This window comes from Panthera tigris, chromosome E1 (genome assembly GCF_018350195.1).
Source record: "Panthera tigris isolate Pti1 chromosome E1, P.tigris_Pti1_mat1.1, whole genome shotgun sequence".
Taxonomy (NCBI): Eukaryota; Metazoa; Chordata; class Mammalia; order Carnivora; family Felidae; genus Panthera; species Panthera tigris.
The window spans coordinates 34,951,513-34,963,983 of NC_056673.1; the positions used below are offsets into that span (position 1 = coordinate 34,951,513).

General features: G+C 51.7%; 1 protein-coding gene across 1 annotated transcript in view; it reads right to left on the reverse strand.

Annotated features, from left to right (window-relative positions):
• The window catches only part of ACSF2 (acyl-CoA synthetase family member 2), a 34,884-nt gene extending 27,652 nt beyond the window's left edge, over nt 1-7,232 (reverse strand). Inside the window, exon 1 of the mRNA XM_042966543.1 lies at nt 7,058-7,232. Within this exon, the coding sequence (XP_042822477.1) occupies nt 7,058-7,185 (128 nt within the window). The 5' untranslated portion in view covers nt 7,186-7,232. The remainder of the gene's footprint in view (nt 1-7,057) is intronic.
• Between the last annotated feature and the right edge of the window lie 5,239 nt (nt 7,233-12,471).

The following is a 12,471-nucleotide window of genomic DNA, read 5'->3' on the forward strand; positions in this document are numbered from 1 at the left end:
GTTTATTTTTGAGACAGAGAGACAGAGCATGAACAGGGGAGGGGCAGAGAGAGAGGGAGACACAGCCTCCGAAGCAGGCTCCAGGCTCTGAGCTGTCAGCACAGAGCCCGACGCGGGGCTGGAACTCACAGACTGCGAGATCATGACCTGAGCCAAAGTCAGACACTTAACCGACTGAGCCACCCCGGTGCCCCCATTTGCACTATTTCTTACAACTGCACGTGAATGTATAATTATCTCAAAATAAAAAGGTTAACTTAGATTACAAAGTATTGGGGACCACAAGGCATAACCAGGCTACCCAGCTCAGTGGGTCCAGAAGCCACAGTGTCCCCCCCACTCTCTGCTGGGACGGCCCCTTGACACATCTGAGGCCCCATTTCTCAGTTTGCCTTTCTGTTGTCACACCCAAGAGGTAAAATATAGGGCAGATGAGATCATGTCTGTTTCCCTAGGGTTATCAAGGAAAGCTAACTATTTAAGCTGTTTAATGCATAATACACACATTTTCGAGATTTTTTGTCAAGGTTAACAGGTCCCTCCTCCCAAAAGCACCCCTTGGTTTTTGAGCAAAAGAAGACAGACACAGGAGCATATACTCTAAGATTCAAGAATAGGCCAAATTAACCTATGGAGATTAGAAATCAGAACAGTGGTAGCCTCTGGTGAGGGAAGGAGATTGACTGGAAATGAGCAGAGAGAAAGTTCTAGAGCTATGCCGTCTATACGGTAACTGCTAGTCACATGTGGCTGTGGAACACTTAAAATGTGGCTAGTCTGAATGAAGGTGTTCTGTAAGTGTTAAGTATACATCAGATTGAGGGGCACCTGAGTGGCTCAGTGGGCTAAGCGTCTGGTGGCTCAGGTCGTGACCTCACAGTTCATGGGTTCGAGCCCCGCGTCGGGCTCTGTGCTGACAGCTCAGAGCCTGGAGCCTGCTTCAGACTCTGTGTCCCCTCTCTCTCTCTGCCGCTCCCCTGCCCGTGCTCTGTCTCTCAAAAAATAAATAAACATTAAAAAAAATGTTTAATATACAACAGATTTGAAAGACTTTCTTTTTAAAAAAAGGTAAAACATTTTATGAGAAAGTTTTAAAAGGTTGGTTACCTGCTGAAATGACATTTTGGCTATACTAAGTTACAGAAAACACCCATTAAAATTAATGTCACATATTTCTCATTATCTTGTTGATATGGCTACTAGAAAATTTAAAAGTCCACACGGGGCTCATATATTGATTGAAGAGCACTGTTTTACAGTGATAGGCAAGTCCTGTATCTTGGGGGGTTGAGTATATACACACATTTGTTAAAGTGCGTCAAACTGTACAAAGTTTGTGCATTGTAATTATACCACAAAGCTTCCTGATTTTTCCGCCACCCAATATAACCTTCCCGAAGGGGTCTACAGCTTACAAAGGACACAGACTACAAAGAACTCCAGAGTGGCAGGGGTGCCTGGGTGGCTCAGTCGGCTGAACGTCCAACTTCGGCTCAGGTCACAATCTCACAGCTCGGGAGTTCGAGCCCTGCGTCGGGCTCTGTGCTGACAGCTCAGAGCCCGGAGCCTGCTTCGGATTCTGTGTCTCCCTCTCTCTGCCCCTTTCCTGCTCGTGCTCTGTCTCTCAAAAAATGAAGAAACGTTAAAAAAAAATTAAAAAAGAAAAAAAAAAAGAACTCCAGAGTGGTGTGAGCTACAATAAAGATGTGAGCAAGAGGGGCGCCTGGGTGGCTCAGTCGGTTGAGCATCTGACTTCGGCTCAGGTCATGATCTCGCGGCTCATGAGTTCGAGCCCCGCGTCGGGCTCTGTGCGGACAGCTCAGAGCCTGGAACCTGCTTCGGATTCCATGTTTCCCTCTCTCTCTGATCCTCTCCTGCTCACACTTGGTGTCTCTCTCTCAAAAATAAAATAAACATTAAAAAAAAAAAAGAAACATTAAACATTAGAAAAAAAAAAGGGGCGCCTGGGTGGCTCAGTCGGTTGAGCATCTGACTTTGGCTCAGGTCATGATCTCGCGGCTCATGAGTTCGAGCCCCGCGTCGGGCTCTGTGCGGACAGCTCAGAGCCTGGAGCCTGTTTCAGATTCTGTGTCTCCCTCTCTCTGACCCTCCCCCGTTCATGCTCTGTCTCTCTCTGTCTCAAAAATAAATAAACGTTAAAAAAAAAAGATGTGAGCAAGATACCCTGTACTGGTGGAAGCTTCCATTTTTAGCGTCTTGACTAAAACCACTGGCACCTGTGTGTTTACACGTATATAGAAACAAGCAGGAAGTTATTATTTGACTCTAGCAAACCCAAGAAGATGTTTCTGAAAGCCTGAAATTCTCGGCTTCATGCTGTAAGTCTGTGAAGCTTACGTACTGTATGTGAGGCATTCGTACTGTAAGTCTTCCCCTGGGTCACTGGTACAGAGTGGGGGCTGATTCAGAACACTTGCTCCTTGATGGGGTCGCCGAGGTACAGACGAGGTGAGCTTACGACCTTAGATATCTAACAAAACCCTCAATGTTTTCTGTTCACTTGGAGGACCAGAGAGAGTCACAGAGTGTCAGGAGGTTAGGAGGAATTCACTAGGGTTCCCACTTCACCCACAGCCCTCTTGAATTAGGGGACTGGGCTCAAAGCCGAGCCTCCCTAGGAATCACAGAATGTCTCCGGAAATGTAGAGTGCTTCTTGTCCAAGTGGCCTATTTTACAAACAAGGTGCAGGGAGATGGAGTGGCTTGTCCAACGCAATACTGAGTTGGAAGTGACAGGGCTGGGACCTGCTCTCCTGTCATCGAACTCCCAAACTGAGAAACACACACACGCCAACAAGGTCCACAAAACAGGATTTGTGAGCTGGAGACACAACTCGTTTATTTATGTAGGGAGAGGCACCTGGCAGAAATATTGGTACTTGTCATTTATTAGGACACTCCCCTAGCAAGGCCTACTCAAGACATGAAATTACATCCTGTACTGTACTTTGGTTTGCTCAATATATGACACCTCCCCTGCCCCTCCCCCTCCCCCTCTCGCACGCGCACACACACACACACACACACACACACACACAAAGTGTGAGCATGGGCCTGTTATATACCCCGAGCAGCCCAGCTTGGTTTAGGCAGTTGCCCTACCAGAACTGTCTCCCTCTTAACTCTTCAGACAGTTACTAAACTGTGGAACTGTGGGCCTTGAGATCATTATAGGAATGCACTAACCCACTGTTACCAAGCACACTACTTGTATAATAGCTCATCAGTGCAATGGGTTGAAGATGTCTTTAGCATCAGGCTGTGAGTTAAGAATTTTCTCTTCTCTCTTTTTTTTTTTTTTTTAAGTTTTTAAATTTATTTTGAGAGAAAGAGAAAGAGAGGGAGGGGGCGGGGGCAGAGGGAGAGAGGGAGAGAGAGAATCCCAAGCAGGCTTCTCACACTCAGCACAGAGCTCAACTCGGGACTCAAACCCATGACCTCAAGATCATGACCTGAGCCGAAATCAAGAGTTGGACGCTCAGCCAACTGAGCCACCCAGGTGCCCCAAGAATTTTCTTCCCGTGACCTTCTTTAACTCTCAGACAACATTATTTACACATGAGAAAGATCAAGTTCAACTTAGTCCCAAAGCAACCAGCTAAAATGGTTCATTTGAACCCAGATATGCCTGGCTTCAAAGTTTCTGCCTATAGAAATGTGGGGGGTGTTAGGAGAGCTTCATACCCAGGATTCAAAAGAGTTCAAGCACGGGCAAGATTTCACATGAGTATATAGGCTTCATGCTTCGAACTCCAGCCCTATCGCCGGAGGGATCAATTTCAAACTTCAGCCTCGCCAGCAAGGCTTCCTCAGTCCCGTTCCCACCAATCAGATTGTTTCCTGCTTTTTTTTTTTTTTTTTTAATTTTTTTTAACGTTTATTTATTTTTGAGACAGAGAGAGACAGAGCATGAACAGGGGAGGGGCAGAGAGAGAGGGAGACACAGAATCTGAAACAGGCTCCAGGCTCTGAGCTGTCAGCACAGAGCCCGACGCGGGGCTCGAACTCACGGACCGCGAGATCGTGACCTGAGCCGAAGTCGGCCGCTTAACCGACTGAGCCACCCAGGCGCCCCGATTGTTTCCTGCTTTGATCGGCATCTTCCAAGGAACAGCACCCTTTCTGCCTTGAATCAGGGGGGTCTACGGTCTTCCCCTGTAGATCCCTTTTAGGCAAAAAGAACTCAGTGAAAACAAGTTCATCTCTATACTCTCTCTGCACCTTCCACAGTAGATAGCACCTCTCTCTACTGCATGCCAGGCCCAAAAGGGTAACCAAAGCTGATGTGTACCACTCACTGGTTACAACGTCCAAGTTCGTAGTTTATTTTCTATTGTTACATTTAGAATGGAGGATCCCCAGTGGAATGTGTAGGGAAATCATTACTAGATCACTTGTTAATCATCTTTGGGGAACTATGGGAAGAGTCTAATTTTTTCAACCGTTATGGCTTCCAACCAAAACACTTCCTGACTTAATACAACCGCCTCATATAGGGATGGCATTTTATAGTTGCTGTTACTGGTCCCACCTGATAACAGCCATCCCCCTAGAGGGTAGTCCATGAAGCTCATGTACCCCTCTGCCCTACTACCAGCATCAAGTCACTGAACATCGTTCCCAATTCTGAAAGGCGTAAGTCAATGTTCTTTCTGCTTTTCTCATTTCCGAGTGCCCCAGATGCAACTGCCCCACAGGCAACCCCAAGCCAGCTTTCGAGGTCTATCTGGAGGAAACCTGCTCATCTCAGGTTCATCAAGGAACCTTCCCTCCAAGGCTCCCTGAAGCCCCAGACTAGCCCATCCATTTTCCTTGGGGGAAGGGGATGTGTGGACAAGGGGAAGGAGCTGGTGGTTCAGGAGATCTGGAGAGCAATGGACTGCTTCCTCTTTCCTTCTGGGGAAAAAGGCTCTGAACAACCCCGATTTTGATGGACAGGGAGCATCTGGCAGATCCAAGGGCTGGACTTGTGGCTGGGCAGAGACTACCATCTTGGCAACTGGCAGAAGGAAGAACCAGGTGCAAGAAAGAGGTCACCGATCCCCCCCGCCCTGCCACTTTTAAGTCAGTTGGAATTCCTACCCAGACATCATTTGATGGTCTCAGGGACCAGACCGGTAGCATTAACGACAAACTCACCAGGCTCAGAGGTTAGGTAATGCACTCAAGGTCACGCAGTGAATAGGTGAAGGAGCCAGGACTGTAACCCAAGGCAGTCTGGCTTCAAAGTTCTTGCTCTTTCCTGACAGGCAAAGCTGGGGATCTGATAAGTAATAGGCCTGGGTGGGTGGTGGTTGGACAGCAGAAAAGCAGGTTTTATGTGTAACTAGGAAGAGCAGAGAATAGAACTCCAGGAGCTTTCCACATATCATTACACCGGAACACTGAGCAGTGATCACCTGACTTAGCTTTTTCTCCACTAAACTGCACATTCCTGGGAGTCCGGGTTTTTTTTCGCTTCTATATCCACAGCGCCCACCAGGTGCTTGACATGACATGACGTATGTACTCGGCAATATCTATTGAATGCTTGAGACTCCTGAGGGTTTCTTTAGGGGAAAGTGAGAGTGAACTTAGGCCAAATCATCATAGTCAACAGAAAACGAGGGGGGAAGGGATGGGAAGGAATTAGACCAAATGCTCGGGAAACCTTCTCTCTCTGGACAGAAGGATCTCCTCCAGGTGCAGGGTCAGAATTTCTCTGAGGCCTGGTGCCCCTACCCTGAGACGGTAGGCCTGGACCAGGTAAGGGTCCTGCTTTGTTTACACATAAAAACATCAAAGGTCAGCAATGTTGCCATGTGAGCCGAAGTGGCCTGATTTAGCATCATGAAACATGTACACTTTGGGGGGTAACTTTCCATAGGGTCCTCACATCCTAAGAGGTGTCCAGGAGTCCAGAGGTGGGGCTTGGAGGCTAGGGGTGTCGATGACAGAATTTGCCTAGGGAGGCACGGTGAGAAAACCCAGCTGTTTTCCTCACAATCCCATCTACCGAGCAGCCTTGAGCCACCGGGTTTTCCCGGAAAACTAGGCATAGCCATCTTAGACCATGGCGTGCTTTCTAGTTGTCGGAACCAGCAAGTGCGAGAGGTTTTGATCTTGAAGTTTCAGCCCAAAGAGGAATTTGCCTCTCCTTCCAATCCCCTCCGCCCCCATCCGATTTTTGTGAAGCAAACAGTTCTCTCAGAGGAGAAGTCCCACTCTTCTCTTCCCTCTTCTTCCCCAAACTTAGTTCTTGGCCCTTCTGGGAGGCAGGGCAGGCTCGGTGGCGCCCAGGCCTCCCGCTTCTGGGTGCTGAAGACAACCACCACCGATAACATCAGTTGGAGCCCAGCTCTGCTTAAGCAGCCAACGCGCGCTCCAACTTCGATCTTACCGGAAAATGGCACGAATTCCTACACGGCTTTGGAGGCAGCGGAGCCACTAGGAGTGGGAACCTGCCAGCCCCCATCCCACCTTTGCACGGAGGACATGAGCAGACAGGCCCAGGAGGCGGTAAGGTGCAACACCGGTGTTTGTCAGCACCGCAGGAGGAGTGGGGACGCGGCTGAGCATAGCGGTCCGGCAAAGACAAGCCAAAGCCCCCCAACCCCTCCCCAAGTTTATCCCTGAAGGGGGTCCAGCTCGGAGACAGCGTTCTGAAGACAGAGCCCTGCCCCTGCCCCTCCTTCTCAGGCTAGATCGCCAAAGGCCCACACGCCTGGCCCTCTGTGCTCACGAACGGAAACAACCTAGAGTCCTGGACCAGAACTCAGAGTCAGTGCAGGGTCGCTGGCAGCCACCAGCCGCAGCCCGGGTCTGCGCGGGCCAGGCCAGCATTTCCTGTTGCCTAGGCGCTGAGCACGGGCTACCTGCTCCCCAGCGGGTGCCATCCAGAGGTGCGGCAGCCCAGCCGCGGGCCTGCCAGCCGGGGTGGGCTCGGCCCCCCAGAAAAGCTCTGCAGGAACCCCCAATCTCCCTCCCTCCCGGGGGCCCGTGCCGCCCCCTTCTCCCCCAGCCCCCCCTTCCCCCCCTCCCCCCAGGGGCCGAGTACCTGAGGGGGCGGGCGCCCTGCAGTCTCGCTTCCTGCCATGCCCGGGCGAGGACGGCCCGGGTCCCCGGCACCCCCGGGCTCCCGGCGCACAGCCTCCCGAGGCGCAGCCCCCAGGGGTAGATGGCCATGGCTCTCTGCGCCCGCGTCCCGGCCCCAGGAAACTTTTAAAGTGAGCCGAGGCGGGGCGAGCGCGGAGCGGGCGGGGAGGCGGGGAGGGTCGCCTCTGCCTATGGGGCGCGGAGGACTCGGTCCCGCCGGGGCGGGGGGCGGGGCGAGGCGTGGAGGAAGCTGCGGCGCGCGGGGCCACCTTCCCCTCGGACCCGCGGCCCTCCCCGCCCACCTCGAAGACGTGCCCGGGTTTCCCTGCGGATCCCAAGGCCCCGGCCACAGCCCGAGGCCAGGCTCCCCTGCCGACCACCGGGGGCCTAAGTTTGGGGGCTCAAGAGCTTGTTGATTTTGTAGAGGGGGAGCCCGCGGGGCGCGAGTGTGGGCCGGGCGGCGAGGCCCAGACGCGTCCGTGCCCCCACCCCGCCCCAGCTCGGTTTAGAGAGCGGGTCATAGGCTGCCAGCTCCCCTCCGGGGTGCGAGCCAGAGGCGCCTCCGAGAAGCGCCCCGAGGCGTGCCAGCTGGAGCAGAGGGCTCGCGGGGGTGGGTTGCTGGGGGGGGTGGGGGGAGGGAAGTGGCCCGGACAAAGGGTGCCGTGGGCGATCCCCCTCTCGGTCGACTCCAGGTGGAAGCCAGAAGTCAGCTTCAGAACGGACACCAGTTGGTACCCCCTTCTCCCACGGGCAGCCTCCCACCCTGGGCCTCTGCCTCGACTCCCCCCGCCCCGGCTCGCAGTGCGCCGTGTAAGGTGGCATCAGGGATTGAAACCTGGGCTTCTCACCGCCATCTGCCAACCCCAGCTCGGGCCCAGGGCCCCATTCCGTGCCCTGTCCGAGGCGTGAATGGAAAGCAGCAGTGGACAGAGGTTCAGCCCACCGCACCTGTTCCATCTCTGGTCCTGGCTGGGAAAGGCGGCACCGGGCACCTGAGTGGCACAAGTGCCAGGTCCACACTGTCTCGACCCTTTCTCCAGAGGAGGAGGACAGCAATGGGGGAAAGGCCCTGGCAGGGTGACCTCCCCGCTCCTGCCCCAGAGGAAGCAGTGAAAATCTGGGCCAAGCAGAAAGGTTAGTCAGGGGTGGGGCCTGGCCTGAGAAGACCTTTGCCCTTATCTGGGGACTTGGCCTCCAACTGAGGTCCTGAGCAGTCTCTGCTGCATCCGTCCTCATGACGGGAGTGGCCTCAGATCCTCCAGAAACCCTGGCTCCTGGGGGCACGGTCTCCACACTTCAGAGCGTGTGGGGATGGGGCAGGAAGACAGGGGAGCAGAGAAATTACGACCAGTTGAGCTGGCAAGGACACACCTTTCTAATGACGCTAACTCTCCGACTCTGGCAGCCTGGCCCAGGGACGGAGTGCCCCAGCGCATAGCCCAAGTCCAGGGTATCAGCTCTGCCGGTAACTGGCTGTGTGGTCCTGGTAGTTACCTTGCTAGTTTGAGGGTAGCCCCGGGGCAAGAGAAGGATGGGTTCCTCCTCGAACTTTTTCTCCAGCCTCAGCTCTCCATCCGCAGGCTTTCCTGACTTCCCGGACACGAGTGCCGTGGAATAATAGTCACCGATTTCAGGATAGCTTCCTCAAGCCATACTCTCAAGAGACATTATCTCCCTTCACGATCACCCCGCAAGGAACAGACATGCCTTGGAATATGTCTCTGGTGTTATGGATGAAGAAACTGAACGACGCCTGGCTGGCTCAGTTACTAACGCACGTGACTCTTGATCTTGGGGTTGTAAGTTCGAGCCCCACGCTGGGAGCAGAGATTGCTTACAAATAAAATCTTTGCAAAAATAGAAGAAAGAAAAAGAAACCGAGCCCCAGGGAGGTTCCGCTACTTGCCCAAGGTCAAGATGAGCACAGTGAGTGCAGGCCAAGGCTCAGCCTGTACTCACTCGGTGGCTTTGGACAAGTCACAGGGCTTCTCCGGGCCTCAAGTCGTTATGTTTAAAATTGAGATAATAGGGGCACCTGGGTGGCTCATTCAGTTAAACGTCTGACTCTTGATTTCGGCTCAGGTCATGATCACAGGGTGGTGAGGTTGAGCTCTGCGTTGAGCCCCAAGTTGGGCTCCCAGTTGAGTCCCGCATCCGGCTCTGGCTCCACGCTGACAGTGCACAGCCTGCTTGGGATTCTCTCTCTCTCCCTCTCTCTCTGGCCCTCCCCTGCTTGCACTCTTGTGCATGTGCTCTCTTTCAACATAAATAATATAATAAAATGGGGACGGGGCACTTGAGTGGCTTAGTCGGTTAAGCGTCCGACTTCAGCTCAGTGATTCACGAGTGATTCAAAAAAACCTGGAGATAACACCAGCCTCATGCAGAGGGTTGGGGTAAGGATTGGGTGTGGTGGCAGAGAACTAGCACTTGACCCTTTTTCAGTGATTGTTACTTTCTTTCTCTATCCTCTCCTTCTTCCTGTTGTCTACACTCTGAGACTTTCCTCTGTGTTCAGTGTTGCAAACCTTTTTTTAGCAGGAGGAATTGTTTTTCATCTCTGCAAAGCCTTGAAAGATGTGGTAGGCACTGGTTCTGTAAAAGGGGAGAACGGTTGGGAGGAAAGAAAATGCTAGTGCCTAATGAGGGAGGGAGCCCCTGAGTCTGTTGACCAGAATTCTTGGGTCTCTTTGAGGGAGTGGTGAGCAGGGCATATTGCCATCCAGTCCCTGCAACCAACTCAGTTCCTCACGGCTTCCCAAGGGGCTTTCTGCCCGAGCCCAGCATGCCTGCTGAGTGCTGCACCTGACTTGGATGGTTTATGGTGCCTTGGTTTTGCTCAGGCCCCTGGCGACCCTGAGAAAGCCCTTAGTCCGCCCCCTTTGCCAAAATCCTTCCATTTGTGCTTCAAAAATGGGCTCAAAATGTAAACGTCACTGGGGCGCCTGGGTGGCTCAGACGGCTGAGCGTCCGACTCTTGATTTCGGCTCAGGTCATGATCTTGCGGTTCGTGAGTTCAAGCCCCATGTGGGGGCTCTGTGCCGACAGCTCGGAGCCTGGAGCCTGCTTCGGATTCTGTGTCTCCTTCTCTCTCTGCCCCTCTGTCTTGTGCTCTGTCTCTCTGTCTCTGTCTCTCTCTCAAAAAATAAACATAAAAAAAATAAATAAAGTGGCACAGGCAACCAGTCTGTGTTCGAAAATAACAATACAACTGTATTAGGAGGATTTGGGGAGGAGACACGGCAGTGAGTACAAATCCTCCCCTGTCAAAGAGAAGATCAAGAAATGGCTGTATAAGTATAATATTTCGAGGCAAATAACAGAAGATAAAACACACGTGGTTAAAATAGTTCAGATCTGAACAGACATTTCTTTTATTTATTTATTTAAAAAATTTTTTTTTCATGTTTATTTTTGAGAGACAGAGAGACAGTGTGAGCTGGGGAGGGGCAGAGAGAGAGGGAGACACAAAATCCGAAGCAGACTCCAGGCTCCGAGCTGTCAGCCCAGAGCCCGACGCGGGGCTCGAACTCAGCCCGAGAGATTATGACCTGAGCCGAAGTTGGCCGCTTAACTGGCTGAGCCACCCAGACGCCCCTCTCCAAAGAAGACATACAATGGCCAATAAGCACATGAAAACGATACTCGGTACAAAAATACAGGCATAAAGGTGGTCAACATCAGTAGTCATTGGGGAAACGCAAATCAAAACCACACGCTACCACCTCACACCCGTGAGGGTGGCTATGACAAAAAAGAAATAAAATAAAACAGAAAACGCTAAGTGTTGGTGAGGAGGCGGAGAAATTGGAAGCCACGTGTGCTGCGCTGGGAATGTAAAATGGGGAAGCCATTGTGGAAAACAGCATGGCAGCTCCTCAAAGAGTTGAAAGCAATCACCCCATGATCTAGTAACGCCACTTCCGGGTTTGTGCCCAAAAGAAGTGCAGGTAGGAACCTGGACAGACATTTGTACACACAGGTTCATAGCAGCATTCTTCACAATCGTCAAAAGGCACAAACAACCCAAATGCCCATTGGCCGGTGGTTGAGTGGATAAACAACGTTGTGGTATGTCCATACAACGGAGTATTATTCAGGCTTCTGAAGGAGGGAAACTCTCACCCGCGCTGCCTTGAGGACATTGTGCTGAGTAAAAGAAGCCAAACGCAGAAGAACAGACGCTGACCTGAGGTACCTAAGGTGGTCAAATTCCTCAGGAACAAGAACGGTAGTTGCCAGGGGCAGGGGATTGGGGGAGTGAGGAATTAGCGTTCAATGGGTTTAGTTCGGGAAGATGGAAACCTTCTGGAGATGGATGGTGGGGAGGGCTGCACAACAGCGTGACTGTACCTAATGCCACTGGACCGTCCACTTCAAAATGGCACACTGGTGTATTTTATTTATGTCGATTTTGCTGCTAAGAAAACAAAGTTCTCTTTGGAGCATGGGACTAGAAGGAGGGGTGGGACAGAGAACCGATGCTTATTTGTTAACAAGCCTTGTTCTCATTTTATTTTCCTAAAACATCTTTCTAGGTTTTATTTTCAAGTCATCTCTACACCCAACGTGGGGCTCGAACTTACAACCCCGCGATCAACATGCTCTACCAACTGAGCCAGCCAGGCGCCTCCTACATGTTTTATCTTTAATATGTATATATATTTTTACTAGCAGGCCAAGGAAGGCTTCTTGATGAGTGCCGTTGATCATGTACAGGGACTAGCATGTCTGGTGAGGTTTTTCACTAGACGCCAATGAGTGCAAAGGGGTTGCTCTGGCTCGTCGTCAGCCTCAGAGTCAGATCTGGGAAGAAATCCAGCTCTACTGCCTTTTTTCTCAATGACCTTGGACAAAATTTCTTTCCTCTGGGGTAATTTTTCATCGCTCTCTGTTGTAATCGCCTGCTTCCAAGGAGTATACGAAAGACGTCCCCTTTAAAGAATCTTCTTCGCGGCATGTCTGGTTAGGAATGCAGTGCTCATGAAGGAGAGGTGGGAAGTCGAGAGGCTGGCAACGCCGGTGGAGAAAAAGGGAGACAAGGGTGAGGAGGAGTGCTCATGAAAGACGAGGCGACGGTCCCCTGGGACACCATAATGCCCACACTCTGCCCATCAGACCTGGTAGCCAGCACCGAAGATAAAAGAACAAGGCTGATAACAATAGTTATAGGAATGGCTGTGTCTGACATTCAGACTGAAAGTGAAATTTGGGAACTTGTTCCAAACTGCTCTGAAGAGTAAACTTATTTTGGTCACAACTAATAGTTGATAGCGGACACAGGCAGATATGACCTTAAAACATTCCCTGTTTTCTTGCCCACAGCTCAAAATTGGGAAAACCAAACAAGCCGCGATCCTCGCAGCTGCCAAAGGT